The 25,275-nt window shown below is 42.6% G+C and overlaps 1 protein-coding gene across 1 annotated transcript in view; it reads right to left on the reverse strand.

Annotated features, from left to right (window-relative positions):
• The window catches only part of MAP2K6 (mitogen-activated protein kinase kinase 6), a 486,415-nt gene that overhangs the window by 297,607 nt on the left and 163,533 nt on the right, over positions 1-25,275 (reverse strand). Inside the window, exon 2 of the mRNA XM_078654284.1 lies at positions 2,144-2,216. Within this exon, the coding sequence (XP_078510410.1) occupies positions 2,144-2,216 (73 nt within the window). The remainder of the gene's footprint in view (positions 1-2,143; positions 2,217-25,275) is intronic.

The following is a 25,275-nucleotide window of genomic DNA, read 5'->3' on the forward strand; positions in this document are numbered from 1 at the left end:
TTGAAAAACGCCTCTAGAATTTTGGTACACAGCCATTAAGAAATTAAAAAAGTGAACAGTTTTTACAATGAAAAAATTCAAACCATAAATAAACATAATTGTCTTCAGAGTTACTTTCAATTTTAGCTGTATTCCTTATTGCTCTACAAATCAGACATCAATCAACCAACAGACTTATTACTCTGTTTCCATGGAGGTTAAAGATGAGGACAAGATTTACATGTGTAATGTTTAAATTAGTAAAGGAAAATGTGGCTTTGTCTCAAGATTCTTGCAAATACTAATATAATCCAACAATTATTTGCAAATACAAATATAATCCAACATGTATCGTGCTCGATAACACTATTAGTGAATGAATACTTGCGTCATAAAGTCTTCTGGCATTAAGTCAACAATAAACATGGATTAAAGGTGGTCCTGTTACAATAACATGAACCAAGTTTGAAAACTGTCAGGATTTTCGAAGACTTAGTAGAACTTAGGGGCAGAAGCCGAGCTATCATGAACCCTTCACAATATAGTGTAACTTAAACTTTAAACACACAATGGAAATTGAGAGGATGATCATGGGTTTCATCACTCTTTATCTTGAACCTGGTTTGAAAGAAATTACTGTTTAGAGCAAGATGGTTTCATATGTTTCAGACACAAAAAATATGACTGAAAAAGATAAAGAAAACTCTTATAAGCAAAAAATATCAATTGTTTCTGTGTGCAAAGAACGTATTTTAGTTAACAATGTGTCTGCAGGACTATCTGAATAAAATAAATATGAAAACAATAAAACAACAATGTACTTCTAAGAGCACTTTAGAAGATAGAAAAACTATAAAAATCTGAACGTTTTCAATTTTGTGTCATACTGCATTTGTGATTCCATCTTTTTGAATGGCGGCATGCTCTACTTAAACTGGAAAAGTTTGTTTTGCCCAGGCACTTGAAATATGTGTAAAGAGGTGCATGTTTGCATTTCAGTTAGTCCTAAATAAACTGGGCTTTTACTTGGGGATGTTTTGCCAGCTGCTTGTTTCTGCATTTCCGTCCCTCGAGAAGGCTCCTTTAGCCTTTTACATCATAGATTGGAAATTGTGTTTAATATTTGGGTTTGTTAACTCGTCAACTCGTAAAAAAAGTCCCTTTAACATCAATGATTTTCTATGCAAAGATAATATTTTTGAGAACTTTTACTGGTCAGTAAACATAAAATGGAAAACAAGGTCCCAATGCAATACGTAATACAACACTTACATAAGGCATTCCAAAGATGAGACATCTCTCACAAATAGTTGGTTTCTGCTCTGGGAAGATCGTCCACCTCCCAAGACTGACGGGGTCGCTGCAGCTATTTCATTTCAATCTCCTCCTTCACTCAGTGGCTGGTTCAGCAACGTATGCATCCTGTCCTGGTCGGACCAGCGCTTCAACCCAGGAAAGCCCTCTACTGATTCAGATCACCCCCACCCAGTTTTTGGCATCTTCTGCATGTAGGTGCTGCTGTTGATCAACGCCTACTCGAACTCATGTACACTAGAAGTCATGATGATGACCCACGTTCTTAAGAGGGATCGAAATGCTGTCAGCTAATTAGGCTAATCCAATGAAATGTGTATCTAAACTTCTTCTCTGGGTTGTCTAGTAATAAACTTTGTGATACACAACTATTTCTCTATGTCATAAGTGTCACTCTTCTGAGCACCGAAGGCGGAAACTTTTGCATCTCACTGTACATCGTGATCTATTAGTGGATGTAATGTGTACATATATATATGATTATTAAATCATAAAAATTACTAATTGATTTCCATGACAGATTGTTGTTATTAGGGACTCACCCTTCCTTATTCAAAGGATGAATGGCATATAAACTCCTGCGTTTTGAAGCCAGTAATCTGGAGGGTTCATGTTATCTGCAAAACATTGTTTAATCCTGAGCTCTATTATGCTCCTATGCTCAAGAATTTGATCACTGCAAAACACTGTGCACAACACTAACACAAACCAACACGAATACATTGGACCCACTTTCAAACTAAGAGGTCAAAGACAAAAATACATGAATGGTTTGCTTTTGCTAAAGCCATTCCTTTTGCTTTGGGATGAGTGGGTAACAACTAAATGTGACAAGCATGACAAAACTTACGTTGGAGAGCTGGCAGGCGGCTGTTGAAAAGCTTCTTTTGGAATCTTCAGGCCTGGGTTTATTCTCTTCTTGCCTGGAAAAGAAAAACCAAAACTAAGGACGAGAGATACGCACTTCTATATACAAACACACAGGTGTGATCTGTAGCACTCACAACAATGGCGCAGGTTAAGGAAGGTGCCACTTTCAAAACGTTGCCTTAGTCTGAGGAATGAATAATACCAATGAGAAATCCTTCAAAATACACTTTTCCTTACATTGTGATCCACAGGCATGTAAAACAATATCTAGCCTTTAGGGAACTTTGAAGAAGGGAATGCAATTTACTCTGTAGTATAGAAGACACAACCATCACATTCCGTGACACTGTAGCTAACTAAGTCTCTCCATTTTGTACGGTTATAACTGAGATTCTCTTCTTTCACATCCCCACCAAAAATATCCACCTCTAGGTACCAACTGTTCATCCACCTCGTCCCCTAGTCTTTACCTGCAGAAAATCTTGGTCTAGATTGCTCTTTTTAATCTTTTCTCCAAAACATTTTTACATTAGCTCAAACACAACATTTTCTACTCAATACCTTTCAGAACATATGCTTTCTCATTATATTTAATGCCACTGAAACTCTTAAGTGTACTTAAATTGTCTCTCACCTTGCATACTTGTCTCTCACCAAGCGAGAGCAAAGTAAGTCCACTCCCAGCGGGCAGAAGCAGAGGACTTTTCATTTGTCTTCCTGATTTTTTGGCTGCTCTTTGCTTTTAGGAGCAATGCCAGCTCCCGCAGGAGGCAGAGAGCAGGCATGGACCGAGGGGGCTTCGAGCCCCCCTGTGGTCCACAACCCTGCACACTTGGTGCAGTGGGTGGGCTCCAGAGATCCCGGTATCAAGCGGTTGGCCCCCATGATGGGGTCCCCGTGGTCGAAATCGACCTTCCTCCCCAAAAAAGCTTTAAAGGAAGTGAATGCACTTGATCTATTGGAGAGCAATGTGATCTGTAGTTACTGTGACAAGCGGTTTCTTCCTTGTTGTCTTCTGGTGAGAGCAGAGTCCATGGATTTCCTTTTTAATTACCCTGAGTTTGCACATGCCCACCCAAGGGGCACATGGGAGGACTTACCCCAAACTTCAACCGATCGAAGGTGGCAGAAAGCCCAATTATCAATGGGGAATAACAAAGGCATTGTTTTGTTTGGAGTGGAGGAGCCCCCTCCATTGGCATGGGGCTTGTGCCGCCCCCCTCCCCCCCCCAATTTAGTGATAACAGTATTTCTGACCCCAGGGGGTGGATTTGAAGTGTTGACCCCCATTCTACAACTCTAGTATGGAAGAAAGTCCACTAGCAACAGGAACAAAGGGGTAAAAAATAGTGGGGATGGCATGCCCAGGCATCGACCTGCACCCCCAGCCCCATGGCAAACCCAACAGTCTTTCTACCACCCCTCGGGCAAATTGGGGAAATTAATCACACAATCACAATTCTGCCCTCAGGCTGGGGTTTTTAGAAAATATTACAGTGAGTGGGTGGGCAGCCCTGGCGTTGGAAGCCTATCCCCATCCCTCAATGACCAAGCAAGTCAACGACGTCCTCTCCTCCTGCTTCAACACCCTCCGCATGATCTACAGATGGATCCCGACAGATACAAGAAAGACAGTCACCCAGGCCCTCGTCAGCAGCAGACTCGACTACGGAAACGCCCTCTACGCGGGAGCCCAGACCAACCTCATCAAACATCCAAAACGCCTCAGCAAGACTGATCCTCGACGTACCACGCCATGGCCACATCACCCCCCAACTGAGAAACCTGCACTGGCTCAACAATGGATATCCTTCAAGCTCCTCACCCACGCACACAAGGCACTCCACAAGACTGGCCCAACCTACCTCAACAGATGGCTCTCCTTCTACATCCCCAACCGCCAGCTACGCTCCGCCAACCTCTCACTCGCCACCGTCCCGCGTATCCGAAGAACAACCACCGGTGGGAGATCCTTCTCCCACCTTGCTGCCAAGACATGGAACACCCTCCCACTGAGCCTACGACAGACCCAAGACCTTCTGACCTTCAGGAGAATACTCAAGACCTGGCTGTTCGATCAGTAGCGGCCCCCAGCGCCTTGAGACCCTCGCGGGTATGTAGTGCCCTTTACAAATGATTGATTGATTGATTGATTGAACAGTCTTTCTGTTCGCCCGGGGTCCAGAGAATCCCCATGGCAAGCAAGAGGAGATCTGTATTCCTTCGGGCATAGGTTTGAATTATTATGGAGCGGCGGAGTGGGGACAAATTCAAATTTCCTCTCACTTTCCATGCTGAATGGCTGTGCAGTTCTGGTGTGTTCAGCTGCCCCCTAGGGCAACCTAGGCAATCCACATATTTAAGAAAATTAGACACCCAGGGGAGTCCAGGGTGGTATGCCTAGCATGGCTCCCATGAAGTTGTCTTACCCAAAACGTCCTGCAAATCTCAAACTTTGCTTAAAATAACACATTTTGCTCACATTTATTTGATGGACACTTCCAGAATCTGCAGGGATCCACAGAATTCCTGCCATCCAGCGTTTCCACACTTCTCCCAATAAAAAGCTACCCCACGTGTGTGGCTTGGCCTAGATCCCTCGACACAAAAGTCCCCAAAACGCAAAGTGAAGAGATTAGCAATAGGTGCCGCTGTGACATTTGGGCTCGGGCTTGGCCACCACCCAAAGAAACCATGCGAAGGACTCAAAATGTTCCTGGTTTGATCCATCTCTGTTGCATGCACTATAGCTACCCACACAAGGCAGACCCCCACTGGACTTCCCTGGGTCTCGAGATTTAAAACATTTATAGGTTTGGTTAGCTACCCTTGGTAGTGACTGAGCCCAATGACAAATGCTACAGCTACAGCATAACGAAATAAGCTCTTTTTGCCGGGAAATGTTGATGTCTCTAAATTCTGTTTTGGGGTCTGTTAGTAGCTGGTGATAGGCCAAGCCACATAATTAGGATGGTGTTTTTATGTGTAGAAATGTGGATTCACGCATATTCTGGAACTGTCTCTCACAGAAATGTGAAGAAAATCTGTGTTTTAGCCTATATTTGAGGTTTTAAGCCTACATTTGAGGCTTTCTTGAACAGCACTTTTTTCTCTCATGTTTCGCAAAAACACAAGAATTAGCTATATTTTGGCTATTTGCTCAATTCCCTCTAGGGGATTTCACAAACCCTGGGTATCTTTAGTATCCCCAGGACGTTTCAAAAATAGACCTACCATCTTGCGTGGACACCATTTGTGGGAAAAAATTATGAAGGCCTAAGCGAGAAATGCCCCAAACATTAAAAAAAGGGCTGAGCACTGGGGGTGGAAACGCTTTAACAGTTATGGAGCTAAAGCAATACCCACGAAAACAACATAACATGCATCACGCAAAGCAACAATGTCGCACTGTCATTGGCTTCCATAACCACATACGCACTGCTAATTAAGACAAATTCAGCCTATGCCAGTAACGCAAGGCTGATTTCAGGCACGCCCAAATACGCATCTATTTCTAAGGAATTAAAGAAACTTCACTGGCTGCCATTCAAGCATCTATTACGTTTTAAAACTCTGATTACGGTGTTTAAAGCACTACATGGGATAGGACCCGATTTTCTAAAACAGAAAATACAATGGTATACACCGGGTAGAACCCTGCGCTCCGGAGGAGCCAAGCTGGTGACTGTGCCACCTAATAAAAAATCCACATCTGGAGGGAAAAGCTTTGTTTTATGTGCAGCTAAAGCCTGGAACAAGCTTGCCCCCTATTTGTGAAATGCCACGGACCTACTAAACTTTCGGAGAGGCCTTAAAACTTGGCTTTTCACTCACTAATCCCAGATAGCTTAGCCTGGATCTCAGAGAATTAGTGGTTTAGCGCCAGGACACCTCCAGGTAATTGTCGCGCTTTATATTTAATGATAACATAACATAACATAACAATGCCTAATCTGTTGCATGCAGTCTCCCGGGGTCGGCAGAGCCTATTTGGGGTGCCGCGACTGTGTAGAAAATTAAAATCCCCGACTGTGTAGAAAATTAAATATTAGCCGATTTGAAAAGTATATATACTTAAAAAAGCAAAATCCAAACTTTTAAAACACTCTGTGAATGTGAGATATTTTGAAATTGGAGGATAAAAATTAAGTTAATGTCATTATCTTGATTTGTGAGATCAGTGCAAGTACAGAAAAGGGAATCTAGTATGGATGATTGGTGACCTCAAATGAAGCACTGGTATAAGCGGGAAAAAGGGAGCATAGATTTGGATCTAAGACAAAATGATAAGCTAGCATCATTCATATCGTTTTCTCTTTCAGAAATAAAAACATTTTAAAAAGCTCCAACCTACCGATTAAAATATCGATTTTTGCATGTATTTGTTTGTGAATTAAATATTTCATAATTTGTTTATTCTTTTGATGCACACCTGTTTCTGTAGTTTTGTGTATTGTTTTGAGAATCAGATCATAGAAATGTCTTATGTGGGTGTTCCCGGCTCCAGTAGCGATTCGTTGCTTGCCCTATGCCTTCCCTCTGAGGTAGAGTGCATCTGCCCGCTTAGCTCGTGTTTATTATCATACAACACCACAGCCAAATTGTAATGCACCCATGCTCCCTGCACACAAACCCGGCTTGGCAAGGGCATCATGCAGGTCCAAAAAGCATTCAAAGCAGTTACACAAACTCTTGCCAACAGTACTGCTGCTTTAAAGGTTTATCAGCGGCTGGAGCTACAGCTTTACTTGCAAATACGAACAAAGGCCCTGCAGTAAATCATCAACAGAAGCTCACTCAGCAAATACATGGTGGCCTCCCTGAGCTTCTCTGAATCACAAAGGCATCTGTTAGGAGGAAGGCACTTGCTGCAGAAAAAACACCATGCTGCACAATAAAATCAGCGTGCAGTGCGGTTTTATGTTTGATCTGTATTTTTAGTAAATACGTTTTAAAAAAACCGACATCCCATGCATTGATCTCTCAAGTCCTAAATATATTAACAACTTAAACTTCCTAGATTCCAATAGCCTGTAATGGTCCGTTTTCTATGCATTTTTCCAGGATGCAAATTTGCTGTTTTTGATGATTTAAAACATTCTTAATTTACGTGCCACATTGATGCGTCTTCCCTGTACTAACGTGAGGTATGTCCATACTATACTACAAACAGCATTAGTGGGAGTGGATCCGGCAGGAAGGGGCTAAAAAATATAGCCGTTGTCCTCATCATTTAGTGAATAAACCTCAGTCCCATTCTGTGGTTTCAATATTCATGTCCCATGCTTATTAGTAAATCGTGTATATATAATGTTTTTTTCAAAACCTACAACCACATACAGACCGATTTAAACCATCAGCTTACTGCCTTCTCCTACACATCTAAATAATTCAACCTATAATGCTGTTAATCGATTCCACCATATGGAAATATCTCAAAATTCTTTAACAGAACTAAAAAAAAACAACCACTCTAAATCGAACGCCAAAATATTTGTGTTAGTAGGCCTCCATTGCTTCGTACCCAATTTTAGTCAACCAGCAAAGTGCTAAAAAAAAGTGTCTGTACTAGATACTTGATACTGTTATGATCACTACAACAAAAACAATCTATGACCAGCTGCAAGACCCAGATGAGTGTAAGAGAGTAGGATCTGCTTACTATGGTCCCCCCCTTTTTGCTGGTGTTTCACTGTTTTTCGACTTTAGTCTGGCAGGAGCCCTGCTAACCAGGAACCCAGACTAGCTGCTTCCTCTCTAAATTGATTGCATGTACATGAGGTACACTCCAGATTGGTTACTGGGTTACCCTTGTGAGTCCCTAGTATATGGTACCTTAGGTACCAAGGGCATAGGTACCCCAGAGGCCTACCAGGGGCTGAAGCATGATTTATGCCTCCCCTGGGAAGCCTTCCAAAATGGCACCACAGGTCTGCTTAGTAAGGTGGTGCATGCACCCCTTACTAAGATATTGGTTACCTATATCTAACTTTAATCACTGGCACATATAAATCTATAAGTCACTCCTAAGGAAGGGCTTATCAATCCTGAAGGCAGATTGCTTGGTTTTGTGTGAGAGGATGCCCATGCATTTAGCAGGACCCCCTCTGCACCTTTCAGAATCTATTCTCTGTAGCTGTTCTGTGATGCAGCCAGACCATATACTCTTAAGTGCATTATAACCTTGCGCTTAATGCTAACTTTAGAATGGCTGCATGGAAACATGTGTTTGGTGTCAAACACATTGGAATCCTACACCTCCCCCCCAGTCCTGGTGGTAGGGGTAGAATTCCACCCTTCTAGAGGGAGAGACATGTACACACTGACCTTACTGGTAATAGTTTAAAAGAGCCCCAGCATCACAAAATGGATGCTGCAGCCACAGACACGAGCCTGGCCTCCTGCTGCTGGACAAAACTGTGGCAGAGGAGGCCTGAACAATAGGTTTCCTGTCACAGGGAGGTGTAACCACCTCCCAGACAGGCTTTAGTGTATTGGGGATGGGTGGATGCATTCATAGAATGCGTTTCAGACAGTGCTGGGGGCACACTTGGTGTCCCTATGCATATCCCAGTTCAAACCAGTTGCTGGGGCACTCAGCCCCTGCTCTGGCGTGAAACTGGACAAAGGGAAGGGGTGTAGCCACCCCCTCCCTAGATCCTCCCATAGGTGGGTCTCCAGAGTATGTCCAACCCCCAATCTTAGTATAAGTATTGGAACCCAGTCCTTAGGACATCAGATTACACCTGGACGAAACTCTGCAACATATATCCTGGAACTTCGACATTCTACATCGACTAGAAGACGGATGAATCTCCCTTGGGGTCAAGGAGTGACTCCCCTGTTCAAACAGGCACCAAAGAAGCATCTTGCCGGTCTACATTTCCAAGGCTCCCGCCAGATTCCGGCGGATTTGCGACTCGGACACGGACTTTCAGACTTCTCAGAGGCCGACACGAGATCCCAGCAAAGCTGAGACCCGCTGCCCTCACGAGTGCCGTGGGACCGGAGCTCCTGGGCACCGTGCACATTTGCAAGTGCATCGACTTCCCAAGCTTTCACGAAGTTGTGCATTGGGCTACTTGTAGTCTAAGCCCCGAGCACCATTTGCACCGAAGATTGTGGGCCTACACTCCACGAGTGTTCCATGGGCCCACTTCTAGCATTTCCGCTCGAGGATCCTTCACGATCCCTGGTCTGTCGACTGGTGGGTCCCCACGAAGGTAACTGTTCTGTTTCCTGGGCTTTCCTGGTTGCTCCAGACATGCCCTGACTCCCCTCGAAAGGGTGAGTCCCTCAGACCTTACTGGTCTGCATCGAAGCCAATCTTTGCTTTCTGCGTGGGTTGCTGTTTGTTGCCAAGGCTTGTTGGGTCCAATCCGGAAACCGACACCGCAGCACTTGACATCCTTCGTGGGACAGCTCGAATCCAGCTCCTGGTCGTCCTTAACGCCTCCTGGTCCTCGTGGCTGAAGAGTGAAGCTTCACCTTCTTCACCTGAAATCACCCGACATCCATTGGCATCTTCTCCTCGCCTTCCTGGTCACTGGCTAGTGACCCAGGCTCTGTCCCTTCTGCTTTCAGGTTCTTCAGATCTCCGATCCACCCTTGGATCCACCCGGACACTTTCCACTTGGTCGCCTGAAGCACTTTTCAGCAGCTCGCCATTGAAATCGATGACAAAACCCGACACAAAAAGACACCTTTGCACTCGGTTTACCTGGGTGAGTTAACTCGATTACTCCAGTTCTCACGTGGGTGTTGACTCTAGAACCTCCTAGTTCTCAAGGGGCTTGCTCCAAGTCCTTTTCTAGGTGTCCTTAATCTGTAATTTTCCAACAGCGACTTTACCCATAGAAGTCAACTGTGATTTGCAGCTGTGTTTAGACACGGCACGCATCCCCCGTGGGTCTCCTGTGTCACTACCTTGGGTGGGTCCTGGTGGCCCCACCGGTTCTGAAGGCTCTAGGCCTTGTTTCTATGCCAGTAGTGGTTCTTATACCACTTTCTTAGAATATGGTTTGGTGCGCCCCTAGGGCCAATCATATATTGTGCTAATTTACTGTGTGCTAAATAAGTTTACTGAATGGGATGTGTTTAGAATAAATTTATATATATACCTGGTGTGGTTCCCCTTTCATTTGGTCATTCATGAGATTATAGACTGGTAAAACAAGCTGATTTACATTCCTTCAAGACTTAGCCTGAAGGCTGCTCTCCACAGCTACCACTAGGATAGCTTTCTATACAGGTTGTCTTCAAACCTACCATCAATAAGGGTCGTTTGGATGGTGCAAGGTTTCCACTAGAATAGTGGACAGCATATGCCAGGCCAACTTCTCACAATGAGGATCACCCTTTCTAAAAAATGCTGTACCTCGTTACCCTACTTTTGGAATGAACAGGCATATCAACTGTTTTTTTTTTTTACTTTTCCAGAGTTTTGTGGAGTGTTTAATCTGAATAAAACTATCAAATTAGATAGCTACTGGGGGTTTCCCACCCTCAGTACTGAACATATATTTGTACATACATACATACATACATACACATATATATATATATATATATATATATATATATATATATATATACACACACACACACTTTTATACATTTTTTTTTGAGTGGCGGACTTCAGGCTTGTGGCTTCATATCTTTTTTCCACTAAGGGTACCCACTCTACATTTGCGTCCTTTTTTCCCAACTATCTGGGGATTCTAAGGGTACCCAGTATTTGTAGATTTCTCTGGAGGGAATAGAGCAATATAGCAATATTTTAGACTTTGTGGAAAAACAAGAAGAAAGTGCTGTTCAAGAAAGTGTGTCTCTAAAAAAATAGCATTAACAAAACGTTTGCTGTGCTAGGATCTTCATCTTCACAGCTTTCAGGAGCAAGCAGAGATGCATCTAAAAAAGTAACCATTGTTTTTGCATGCTTCTAGATGTAGTCCATTTTTCCTAATGTTTTTAGTTTCGACCTACTTGCACTTTGTAGTAGAAACAAATGCGAAACGAATGGGTGATCCCAAAAAACAACACATTTCTGAGAAGTAAGCAATATTCTGAAATCAGCAAGGGGCCATTTGTGTAGCTGCCTCAATGGTTTCCCAAAGAAACTACCAGTTGAAATAAAAAATGTAAATGAGTAGGAAAAAACATCAATTTGTGAGGTTTTTATCTGTAATATTTTGTCACGATGGCAGATTTACCCAAACAATATACGGTTACGTAGCATTGGCTCCTATGGTCAAGGGAGTATAGGGTTTGTAGGTTCTACAAAAATGTGATACTCAGAGACAACAACTAAGCTACAAATTACAATGATTTTTTATTGCCTACCATCGCTACAACAATTTATACGGTAAAACGTAAGGCATGAAAAACTGGTGTGTAAAAAACTTGAGTGTATCTGAAATGTACACAGAATACAGAGTTTCGGAAGAGCAGTTAATGTACCCTTCTTAATTTGTGATTCTCCATAATATCATGTGATTCCGAGGCCATGTTACAAAATATCTTCTTTCTTACACACTGGCTTTCAGTTGAATGCCACAAACACAGAGAAATCTAATTGGCACTATCAAGTGCTCTACTATTCAATGTTCCCATATCTTTCCAAATAAAAATGGTACCCCACTTGTGTGGGTGGGCCACATGCCAGGGACTGGATAGAAACGAAAACTCAACATAGACCGATCAAAAGTTTCCACTCATAACCAACCTTTTTTTTTTTAATGCAGGTGAGAGAGCGCCATGTTATTCTTGAAAATTGTAGGGGTGCACCATAATCCCAAGTAGTCAGCACCCACATATTTAGAGGATTTACTAATTTAGTTAGAAGTGTAACGTTAGGCTGAGAATCAGCATGATATATATGGATGTGTTTATTAACCAGAGACTAATGTAGAGTTTAATTGAAATACAGTGTTGCTTAATACAAGAATTAAATCATCTGTGAAATGTTGTATCACTAATGAAATGCTTTTGAAATATATGTTTATCAATGAGTGAATTAAAGTAGGCTTTAGAACGAAAACTAGTATTCACATTGAAAGTAGAATTAACGTGTTGAAGTAGTAAAATGTAATATCATGTCGTGTTAGAAATACATTTGAAAAGTGCAAAGGCCTGAGCTATGTTGAAGCCAGTAGAGGCCTAACAGTATTTTCTTTTGTTAGCTTTAGTCGAGAAGGAAAGATTTTCTCTCTTCGGGGAAGAAGCTGTCCTCAGCAAAATGTTGAATTATAACTTCGAATGTTTGCAGAGATGTTCCCATGTATTTCAGCTTGCAGGTGCAAGGCCACAAGGCTCGTTAGGTAGAAGGGTCCATTGTTTAGGAGTTAGGATAATAGGCGTGAATGGAGAAAAGAATTTGGGAGTGCAACATTTAGCGAGGAAGGTGCCTGGGACCCAAGGACACACCAACGGACGCTTGACGGAGAGGTGCCAGACTGGAAAAGTCCGAAGATCTTCACCTGCAAGAGGGGTTACCTCTGGGCGTGTCGACTGTTTTTGGGTTTTGTATTAGGGACAGCTCCCAAGGGTGGAGAGCAGATCTTAGTCAGGGAACGGACAGAGCAGCATGTAGAAAGCTGTAGAGAGAGAGTCTTGGGGAACTTAGGGCAAAGTTGGGTGAAAGAAGGAGCATCTTAGAACGAGCTCGATAGTTAGACTATTTGCCTGAAGAAGGTGAATGTACTTCTTTGGAAGTCTTCACCGCTGACACCTTTACTCGTCTGATTGGGAATGTTATGTAGGGATGTAACCTTAAAATAGTGTAGGGACAGACTAATCACTTTTCTTTTCCTTTTTATAAATGCAGTCTAAACTCCAAGCTGGGACTGTTCTTGGTTGCCTAATGTTACTCGAATTGACTTTGCTTTTTATTCTGAGTCGTTTGAGACTCTTGCATAGAATTATGTTTGTATTAGTGGCAGTTTATTTTCTGAACCTCTTGCTGTGATGTTTGTATGTCCAACTATTTTTGGCTTTGTAATAAATCTTTGAAACTTCAGTTTGTAGACAGTGGTCCTTTGAGTTTAATTTGGATTTGATGGTGAAGTTGTTCAAAGCTGTCGTAAAATCTTCCCTTTATTCTTCTGGAACAGGGAAAAAGGTCCAGTCGACCTGGTTTGGGATTCTAGAGATGAGTAAGAAAATCTAGGTGAAAATCCCAGCTTCCCCACAGGTTACCACAAAATTTGAGCTTTAGCTCAGCCGGCATCCAAGGAATATTGCCAAACCCAGAAATTTCTAAAAACTAAACACCCAAGGGAGTCAGGGTGGTATGAAATGCGTGGCTCTGACATGTTTTATTTTACCCATAAACCCTTTAAAAAACTCAAATTTTGGCTAAAAACACACATTTACGTAAGGGAAAGGTCCGGGGGATCCACAAAGTTCCTACCACCCAGTGTTCCAACACTTGACCTGATAAACTGCTCCATTTGTGTGGCTGGGCCAGAGACAATGGGAGTCCCTAGCGTGGGCTAGTGGAGTGGATGCAGGACAGCACGATCCTCAAACAGGGATCCACTAGAAAAAAGCAGCTCTGAAATGGGTACATTGTCTTCTTTCCAACACTGCCTCTCCTGTGTTAATCAATGCTCGGGCAGTTATTCCCCTCTGGCATCAATTAAATGTGAGAAAGCACACTGCGTCACTAGCAGAGTCTACTTTAACTTTTGTTTTGCTGTGACGTCAACACTTGTGCACTCTGGCGTTACAGCAAAACAAAATACCAAATCAAACTCTAGACACAAGGGAAGGTGTTTCCTCACATCCCAGGTTTGATTTATGAAAATAAAACGCTTCTGCCGATTTTTTCAGAAGCATTTTCTTTTTATGTATGGAGGACTCCTCGTTAAAGGCCTTGTCATTATGAAGGTAGTGTGGAGAACATCAACGAGTTGTCCTCCGCACTTAAAAGGTTAAAATGTTGCACATACAACACTAGGGAATAAACACAAATTTAATCAGAGGGCACAGAAAGAATTTTAGAAATGGATAATGTCAGGAAGCAAGGAGAGAAATAATTATTCAGGAAGTCTCGGGCAGGAAAGGAAACAAGCATTTGCAATGCAATCGGACTTGCCTTTGGGACCTTATATGTATTTAGATATGCAGTACATTAGCCTGGGTGCTAAAACATCTACTGTTCTTTAACATGAAGGGAAAGTAAGCACCAAACTGCGTGACACGCCAGGTATGGGAACACATTGAGAGAAATATTGCCTTTCAGCTGGAAATAGTGTAGTTCAAAGCTCTGTTTTTAATATAAAATCAGGGCCTTTGGTGGTCACATTACTGAAAATACAATTTTCGATAAAAATATTATTGTCTACGGGTGCTCATAGAAGGCAATTTCTATGGACTAGAATCTAGTGAATGCTAAAGTGATTCTGGTATTATGCTGACCTCTGCTGGTCGTTTTCTATCAAGAAAGTTAAATGGAGGCAGTTGCCAGAATTTTTTTTTTTTAAAAGGAAGCCCCTCACGGAAAGCAATTCTGATATTTTACTGACTTCGGCTGGTTGTTTACATACACATTTATACTAAAGTATATACAAGAGGTCTCGAATGCTAGACCTACAAACACCAATCCGGTTTTGGGACTGTAGTCAAGAGAATGAAGAACTGGCAGCTGAACATGGGGTACTAAGAAAAACCTAGGGGTGGTGAGGGTAGAGGTGGTATGGGGTGGGAATTTGAATAGTAGCTCCTAGTGATCTTTGAAAGTGGTCAGGCATAAATGTCTGTACAGAAGAGCCAAGCGATGCACTAAATCAAACGCTGAATTTAGAGGCACAATTTAATATAAATGTAATAGAAAATCCATGTGGACTGAAAAAGCACTCACAAAAGACTCCAGTACTTTAATGGTATGTAAAGCAAACCTGCTGTTCGTGAGAAGTGTTGAGGGCTCATCGACTCCAAAAGATTTTTTAAAAAATAGTGGGGAAATTATTTAATTTTACCACAACGTTTTTAAATCTAAAAATCCATACTCAAAACACTGCGTATCAATTTTCATAACATTTAATTTAGTTTCATCCAGTCATTTTTCCATCGAGCCTCTTCTAAGAACATCCCAAATCATATATTAGGACTAATTATCTCCTCATAACAGACAGGGTGTCACAATGTAACATTTTACAACTCAATGGATTCTAGCACAATATATAACACTACACAGCAGACCTCCCAAAAAAAATTCCAGACACAAACAGCAGTGCTATCACTTATGGTAAAGGGGTTTTAACAGGTTTTGGACATCACAGGAGCTACACCAATCTCACAGGGTAGGATCAGCAGCGGTTATCGCTTAAATACCATCTTTAAATGTATATTTGGAAGTGGAACACTTTTGCAACAGAATACTCGTCTCAAATTCCTCTCCCTGACTAAATCTTGATTATCTGGACAGAAAACAATAGCATTTCATATGTATCATGTAATCATGTTTGGTGCCGAACATTAGGGTGCCATTTTGACGACTCGAATGTTGAGGCTACCCTCTCCCTCTCAACGGTGCAGAATTTTTTTGGGGCAGTTCACGCCAGAGCCTCCATAAACCTTTCTCCCACAAAAACTATTCTGGCCAAATTAGCGTCCCATTTTCCCCCACATGTTGAGGATTCTAAAGGCACCTAGTGTTTCTGAAATCCTCTGAAGAGAACTGAGAAAATAACTCAAATGTAGGGAAAGTTTGTTTTCTATGGGAAAATGTACAGTGCAATAAAGTGTGCGTTTCTAAGAGTGGAATCAACAAAGGTTGGCTGTACTATAATTGCCCTCTTAACAGCTTTCAGTAAGGTGCAGCGTGGTAAAAATTTAACTGTGACCCCAGTCTGTACTTTTCTAACTGGTAGTCAATATTTTCATTTTTGCAGTTTGTATTTTCATGCAGATGGAGGGATTGCCCTCTTAACAGCTTTCAGGAAGGTGCAGAGTTGTAAAATAAAAATGTAACCACAGCCTGTACTTTTCTAACTGGTAGTCAATATTTTCATTTTTGCAGTTTCGATTTTCTTACAGATGGAGGGAGAAAGAGGTGTGAAACTCCTGGATATCCCAGAAAGGTGTAATTTCGGAAAAGTAGACAACATTCTGAATTTAACAAGGGATCAGTGGAGTAGGTCACTTGTGTTTTTTTCCTTATAAACTAATTGTTGAAATAAAAAAATAATGAAAGTAGATAGGGAAAAAAACGAGCTAAGTAATCATGTTTTCATTTGTATTCTTTGCCCTGATAAGCAATTTGAAAAAGTAACATACCATCACGACTGTCAGACTCTTTCGGTCACAGAAATATATAGTGATTGGTGGCTTTCAAAAAGCACACGATACCCAGCACTAACAATCAAGCTGCAGCTTATAATGATCTTTCATTCTGTATCGGCCATGCATCAATTTATATGGCAACATTTACTGAATGAAAAATTGACGTGAAGGAAAGGGATGCCTTTTCTTAATGAGCCTAATAATTTTAGTTTAGCAATAGTGTATATTACTACACCTCTGAATTTGTCGATACTGATAATACCATGTGAATTCGACGGTGTTTTGCTAAATGTTTTCTTTCTTGCAGTTTCTAACTTTTGTAAGTCAAACATGGAGAAAAATTCATTAAATAATAACAAATGTTCTATTATTCTATATCTCTGTACTCCAATATAAACGGTACTTCACGTGTGTGGGTGGGTCAGTCACCCATGACAGTAGAGGACACAAAAACATGGAGATATTAATGGGTTTCCTTAAAATGTAAACATGCCTTGAGTGGGTAAGTAGGTACTATGGCCCTGAACCGACTAGATGACTGAGTGGGGGAAGAGGGCATTGGAATCCCTGTGGCGCCCGGACCTTCGTCTCGAACTGGAAGGTGACTTCCAGGACGAGCGACATGTCGAATGCTAGGCCGTAATCAGCTTTAGGGACAGCTTCCTCAAAGCATTCGGAGCCATGACCTAGTGGCCGGGGCACAATGTCAAGACATGGTTAACCCTGGGCGGAACACTACACTATGCTCCCCGAGTGTGCATAGTTTGAGCAACTACGCGCTACGTGAATTGCACGTAGCACTGTGCAAACACGCGTAGAGTAGCGGGCATTTTTTGCTCGCTCGCGGTCCTCAACGTCAAGTTGGCGACCGCGAGCGAGCAAATCAACATCCCGGCGAGACCTTTTCCTTGTTTCTCATTGCGAGTGGTCGTGTATGCTCGCGACCGCTCGCGATGAGAAACTACCAGTCTGCGTTTAGAAAGCTGCCGCTCGAGTACAAATCTACTTGAGCGGCAGAAAACGACCACTCGCACTGTGCATGATTCCGTTTGCAATGATTGCACAGTGCGGACAAGCATCCGGCACTGTGTAATCATTGCGAACAGCATTTTCCCTACCGCACTACTCAGTTTGCGTAGCTAGGCATAGCGTGCGTAGTGAACTTCACGTAGCGCTACTACGCGAACTAATCCCAGGGTTAGTCATGGTAGTGCTCCAGGGCCAAAAGCAAATTAAGTGTGGTTCTGTGACCGACAAGGAACGGTGGCAAGCGTTGCATAGTTTGAATCCAGAACCCTTCTTCGAAATTGAGGGAAAACCTACACACCAAAAATCATCAATAAAACATTTAAAAATGTCTGTCAAAAATTGACACACTGTACCTCTCTTCACAGATCTGTGCTGGCTGGAACAGAAAGAAAAGAACGGACGCCAGCGCCCTGAGGTAGCGCCTATATCACATGGAGTCGACTGACGCCACCTACCAGCATGCACGGATATTGCTCAGGCAAATTTTACACATACAGCCTAATGCCTGGGATACTTACTCTAAGGAAAGGAATCTGTGGCTAGATAACTCTATCAGATATACACAAGTTGTGTTCCTCTTCATCACTCCTCCTTGCAGGCCAGATAAGTACTGCAGATGAATTCTTAGGTGATTTTGCACCTAGAGCCTCACAGAAACGAATTGCTGTGGAGGAGAAGGTGGTAGTGGTTGGAGCCTTGGTGGGTTTGGAATACCACAGGGCCAAATTACGTGCACTGCTGGTGTGATCCTCTCATTTTATGCTCCCACCACCTGTTAATGATCCTAGGCAGGCTGTGCACAGGAAGAAAACACGTGAGAATCCCATCTTGCGGCCCACAAACCTCTCTACAACACGGACTGACAAACGGCAAGCCATTTTAAAAGCGTTTTTCCTTTTAAATAGATTACACCGCTAGGCAAACAGAAATCGAATCCAAAATCTCAATGTAATCCCCGTTGTAAAACAAAAGCAAGTGTTGCCCTGGGTACACTAATGAGGTCAAACAGTCGTCGCTGCTGCTTTGCTTTAGTCTGTTCATCCAAAGGAGGCCGCCGTTTTTCCTACAAAATATTTAAATAGGTTTAAAGCCTAGAGCCATCCTGTAAATATTGCTTGACACTTGTCATAGATCGCGAGCGGCAGGACAGATCTCCACAGCGAAGGAGGGCAGAACAAGCATTCTGCATCCTCGACTTTAATTGCATCTCTGTAAAAAGAGACGAAAGGCTCTGAATGAGCAGACACGTCATCGGGTGTGAAATTATAGATCAAATTACAGTGGAACACCAATTACATTTTCCTTGGACTGGATTAGTATGGCGGATAATGAAAGCACAGACTATGCGAACAAAAGCCCTTTGCAATAGCAATCACCCAAGTGCAGTTCTAGTGCAGACGCACAGGGTACCACTCGATGCCGGGATCCAGTGTAGAGCAACTAGTGTAAGATGCCAAGGAAACCCACTAAAACATTCCACTGACTGGCTGCCAGCGACTCTCCTTAAAGAACTAACTATTTCACTAACAGCAGACAAACAAATTCATTAGCCTGCTGCATTAGATGCTGGTCTGTGGAAGCGCACCCACTTCGTTAAATTGACTACTGATATAAGAAAATATATAACAAATCAAAATATCTTCAATAAGGTAGTTCAACCATATGGTGATAGTAAGTGGTCAAAGTTTCTTTATTAATGGTTGATCATCGAGACGCTATTATGCAAAACAGGGGTTGGTGGATTTTTTTTTATTAATAAAGAAGCTTTGATTGCTCACTATAACCGCATATTATTTCATATTTCGAACAAGGGCCATATTTATGGATGCATGCAGCATCAATCACTCTACTAGTAACACCTCAAGGTAGCTAGGTGTTTCAATGGTTAGAGCACCCTTAGTTCATTTAAATAAAATAAATAAAATAACAAAATAAAACAGGAGGCTCAACATACTATCTATTCCTCTTCGTTTTCTTCTTACACATTGTATGCTGTTGCTGTGGACGTTTAATGTCACATCTCTCTTTACTACAGTAGTTTAATGTGTAATACTTTGCAAGGAGCATTAAAACGAGAAAATGAGCACTGGCATGAGTTCGCTGATGCTTTTCTTGCATATGCGCAAAGAAAAGTAATTGCTGTGTGCTGTAGAGTGCTGTGTGCTGAAGAGTGCTGTGTGCTGTAGAGTGCTGTGTCCTGAGAAGTGATGTGTGCTGTAGAGTGCTTTGTGCTGTAAAGTGCTGTGTGCTGTAGAGTGCTGTGTGCTGTAGAGTGCTGTGTGCTGAAGAGTGCTGTGTGCTGAAGAGTGCTGTGTGCTGTGTGCTGAGAAGTGCTGTGTGCTGTAGAGTGCTGTGTGCTGAAGAGTGCTGTGTGCTGTAGAGTGCTGTGTGCTGTAGAGTGCTGTGTGCTGAAGAGTGCTGTGTGCTGTAGAGTGCTGTGTGCTGTAGAGTGCTGTGTCCTGAGAAGTGCTGTGTCCTGAGAAGTGCTGTGTGGTGTAGAGTGCTGTTTGCTGTAGAGTGCTGTGTGCTGTACAGTGCAGAGTGCTGTGTGCTGTTGTTTCCAGAGTGCTGTGTGCAGTTGAGTGCAGAGTGCTGTGTGCTGTAAAGTGCTGTGTGCTGTAGAGTGCTGTGTGCTGTAGAGTGCTGTGTGCTGTAGAGTGCTGTGTGCTGTAGAGTGCTGTGTGCTGTAGAGTGCTGTGTGCTGATGAGTGCTGTGTGCTGATTAGTGCTGTGTGCTGTAGAGTGCTGTGTGCTGATTAGTGCTGTGTGCTGTAGAGTGCTGTGTGCTGATTAGTGCTGTGTGCTGATTAGTGCTGTGTGCTGTAGAGTGCTGTGTGCTGATTAGTGCTGTGTGCTGTAGAGTGCTGTGTGCTGTAGAGTGCTGTGTGCTGTAGAGTGCTGTGTGCTGTAGAGTGCTGTGTGCTGTGTGCAGTAGAGTGCTGTGTCCTGTAGAGTGCTGTGTCCTGTAGAGTGCTGTGTGCTGTAGAGTGCTGTGTGCTGTAGAGTGCTGTGTGCTGTAGAGTGATGTGTGCTGTAGAGTGATGTGTGCTGAGAGTGCAGAGTGCAGATTCAGAGTGCAGATTCAGAGTACAGAGTGCAAATTCAGAGTGCAGATTCAGAGTGCAGATTCAGAGTGCAGATTCAGAGTGCAGATTCAGAGTGCAGATTCAGAGTGCAGATTCAGAGTGCAGATTCAGAGTGCAGATTCAGAGTGCAGATTCAGAGTGCAGATTCAGAGTGCAGATTCAGAGTGCAGAGTGCAGATTGTGAGTGCAGAGTGCAGAGTGAGAGTGCAGAGTGAGAGTGCAGAGTGAGAGTGCAGAGTGAGAGTGCAGAGTGAGAGTGCAGAGTGAGAGTGCAGAGTGAGAGTGCAGAGTGAGAGTGCAGAGTGAGAGTGCAGAGTGAGAGTGCAGAGTGAGAGTGCAGAGTGAGAGTGCAGAGTGAGAGTGCAGAGTGAGAGTGCAGAGTGAGAGTGCAGAGTGAGAGTGCAGTGAGAGTGCAGAGTGAGAGTGCAGAGTGAGAGTGCAGAGTGAGAGTGCAGAGTGAGAGTGCAGAGTCAGAGTGAGAGTGCAGAGTCAGAGTGAGAGTGCAGAGTGAGAGTGCAGAGTGAGAGTGCAGATTGAGAGTGCAGAGTGCAGATTGAGAGTGCAGATTGTGAGTGCAGAGTGCAGATTGTGGGTGCAGAGTGCAGATTGAGAGTGCAGAGTGCATTTTGAGAGTGCAGAGTGCAGTTTGAGAGTGCAGTTTGAGAGTGCAGATTGAGAGTGCAGATTGAGAGTGCAGATTGAGAGTGCAGATTGAGAGTGCAGATTGAGAGTGCAGATTGAGAGTGCAGATTGAGAGTGCAGATTGAGAGTGCAGATTGAGAGTGCAGATTGAGAGTGCAGATTGAGAGTGCAGATTGAGAGTGCAGATTGAGAGTGCAGATTGAGAGTGCAGTTTGAGAGTGCAGTTTGAGAGTGCAGTTTGAGAGTGCAGATTGAGAGTGCAGATGGAGAGTGCAGATGGAGAGTGCAGATGGAGAGTGCAGATTGGGAGTGCAGATTGGGAGTGCAGATTGGGAGTGCAGATTGGGAGTGCAGATTGGGAGTGCAGTTTGAGAGTGCAGATTGAGAGTGCAGATTGTGAGTGCAGATTGAGAGTGCAGATTGAGAGTGCAGATTGAGAGTGCAGATTGAGAGTGCAGATTGAGAGTGCAGAATCAGAGTGCAGATTGAGAGTGCAGAATCAGAGTGCAGAGTGTAGATTCAGAGTGCAGAGTGCAGATTCAGAGTGCAGAGTGCAGATTCAGAGTGCAGAATGCAGATGCAGATTGTGAGTGCAGAGTGCATTTGTGAGCGCAGAGTGCAGATTGTGAGTGCAGAGTTCAGGGAGCAGATTCAGAGTGCAGATTGTGAGTGCAGAGTTCAGAGTGCAGATTTAGAGTGACTGAGTGCAGAGTGAGTGTAAAGTGCCAGTGAGTGCAGAGTGACTGCAGACAGTGTGTAAGGGTGCAGGGTGCACATTGTGTTAGTGTGCAGAATGAGTGTGCAGGATAAACAGTGTGTGACTATGCAGGGTGACATTGGGAGTGTGCGGGTGAGCAGTGTGTGAATGTGTGGGGGCAGTGTGTGAGTGTGCAGAAAACACCACATACACCACACACACATACCACACACACACACACACACACACCATACACACACCGCACACACATACACCACACACACATAACACACACACCACCACTACACGCTTCCACCAAACACACACACCAACAGCCATCACTGCACAATTCCTACAGGCACACACATCCACCACACATCAATGCACACACCAATTGATAACGCATCCACCAAATAATATTGTACCTATCGCACTATGCTGCACTTTACCTTTTAAAGATATTGCGTTAAAGTGCAGCATGCCACCATTGATAACATTCCAATCCAACACACATATCTCCAACACACACATGTTTCCACTCCAAAACACATGCCTAAAACACATTGCCATTTACAACGCCATTATCTCTAACTCAAACAAACCCGAGCCCTAATGCATTCCTAATGCTTGTTTCACTTTGCACTCATTATTCCAAGATGGCAGACACCAATAGTGGGGCAGTTATATAAAAAACAGTGCCAAATAGCATTAAAAAGAAATAAACATATATAATGTAAATATTGTTTATTTGGTGAATAATTTAACCATAAAACACACAAAAATTACATTAAAAAATGCATGATGTCTAACATCGCATAATACACCATGGCTTTAGTAAGCATGATATAAAAGAAACAAGAAAATAACAGTCACATGCTAACTTGATAAAATAATAAGGGATAAAAAGTAAAGTTAAAACCTCCCCATCTAAAGACAAAGGATTGATATGTGCATTATGGGCAGTAATTAACTGAGTAAGCATGGCAAGCAAAAGGCTGTCCTGAGCATTTCTCATTTTAATTGCATGCTGGATGAACTTGACTGTCCCCCAGCAAGCATAAATCGATGGTAATGACTGAATAAAGAACATGGCTTGTGGGCACTGCCAGAAGTTGACCTGCTTAGATATTGGGACCAAAAAGCACTTCCTAATTATTATCGCACACATTGTATTCTTTTTGATGTAAGTACACTGCTCCCACATATGAATCTGAGGATACCAACTTCAATTTTGATCTTCCAATTTCAAATTCCTTCATATTTACATAAGGTTTTACAATTTTAAATGTTGTTTCTTTATTTACATAAATTTTATGAATCTATTAATACCGTTTAATTTTCTAAGCAGTGGCAGATCCCTTAGTAGGCGTTACGGACTCCAGGCATCCCCAGAACACAGGTTAAGAAACACTGGTATATTCCTATTAGGTGGAGATTGTAATCAGATCATCGATCCTTTTCTAGATCGTAAATCCTCTGTTCGTTTCACCCCTCACAAACCCCATAAACAGTTCCTTGATACTATTACACAGGTTCATCTTGTGGATTCATGGAGGCTTACCCACCCGGACACTGTAGATTTTTCTTTTTTCTCTCCCCCACATGCTTCTTTCTCTCGTTTAGACTATATCTTTCTTTCTACCTCTTTATCTCAGGCTCTTATATCTTCTTCTATTGAACCTATTGTCATCTCTGACCATGCCCCTATTATCACTGATTTTGATCTTCTTCCTCCTACTCCTAAATCCTCTCTCTGGCGCTTTAACTCTTCTCTCCTCACAGATCCTCTTTTCTCTTCCTCTTTTCGCTCTTTCACCTCTGAATTCTTTCAACTTAACTCTGCTCCTGATACTCCTCCCTGTGTTCTTTGGGATTCTTTCAAGGCCACAGCCCGTGGATTTATTATTGACTTTGTTTCCACAAAAAAGAAAAAGTTTCTCCAAAAACGTAAAGTTGCTCTTGCACATATTAAGTCATTAGAACACCAATTTTACACCTCCTCTCCTAACCATATGTCTCCTGAACTTCTTCAAGCGAAAATTGCATTTAACAAACTTACTACGGATTCAGCCTCTTCCTTCCTTCTTCGGAGTAGTGCACGGTACAATGGAGGCCGTAACAAATCGGGCAGATTGCTTGCTAACTATCTAAAATCGCGTAAAGAGCGGACTCTCATAGACTCTATCTATTCCCCTTCTAATGTCCTCTTACACACAGATAAAGAAATTTTGGAGCAGTTTCAATCCTTTTATGAGTCTTTGTACTCTCCTGAGAACCCCCCTACCCCAGACCTTCTCCAAACATATTTTGAGAATTTACCTAAACCAGACACCTCCCAACTTAATTTCTCGACCATGGACTCAGATCTTACCCTTTCTGAGTTATCCACTGCTCTGTCTTCTCTCACCAAGGGTAAGACTCCAGGGCCTGACGGATTTCCAGTTGAATTTTATTTACACTTTTCCGATCTTCTCTTGCCCAAACTTCTCTTTCTTTTTCAGTCTTTTTGTTCCGCTGGTCTGGCTCAAGCCTCATTTCAAGATGCTACCATATGCCTCATCCCTAAAGAGGGGCGGGATCCCAAATTCTGTAAGAATTATCGGCCAATATCCTTAGTTAATGTGGATTATAAAATGTTTGCAAAATTATTGGCTCTTCGTCTTGATCCACTCATGCCATCTCTCATTGGGAAGGAACAATGTGGTTTTGATAAGGGCCGCCTTACATCAGACAACTCCAGACTTCTCTTCAATGTTCTAAATAAAGCCCCCTCTCTTTATATTCCCCTTGCGGCTATCTCGGTTGATGCTGAAAAAGCCTTTGACAGGGTTGATTGGTCCTTTTTGATAGCTTCATTGAAATGGCATGGCTTTGGTCCGAAATTTATTTCTTACATTTCTTTAATATATTCTATGCCCAAAGCATCCGTCCTCGTTAACGGTCAACTAACCTCCCCTTTCACACTTAAACGTGGAGTACGTCAGGGCTGTCCTCTTTCCCCCCTTCTTTTTATTTTAGCACTTGAACCCTTCATATCCTCTATTCGTAACAATTCTTCCATTTCTGGTTTTCCGTACGGTGCTCACCAACTCAAACTATCTGCCTATGCGGATGACATACTTTTATTTATTTCAGACCCAGTAACCTCTGTTCCTTCCTTATTAGATGAATTTGAGAAATTTTCCCTGGTTTCAGGATATAAAATAAATTTGGATAAGACGGAGATTCTTCCTATAACTAAGTTTTGCCTTCCACATTTTTTCGCCTCCACTGGCTTTGCTTGGAATAGTAAGAAAATAAAATATCTTGGTGTTCTCTTCTCTAACTCTATTTCGTCATCTATCCAACTTAACATGAATGCAGTTCTCTCTA

The sequence above is a fragment of the Lissotriton helveticus genome, chromosome 7 (genome assembly GCF_964261635.1).
Source record: "Lissotriton helveticus chromosome 7, aLisHel1.1, whole genome shotgun sequence".
NCBI classification, from domain to species: domain Eukaryota; kingdom Metazoa; phylum Chordata; class Amphibia; order Caudata; family Salamandridae; genus Lissotriton; species Lissotriton helveticus.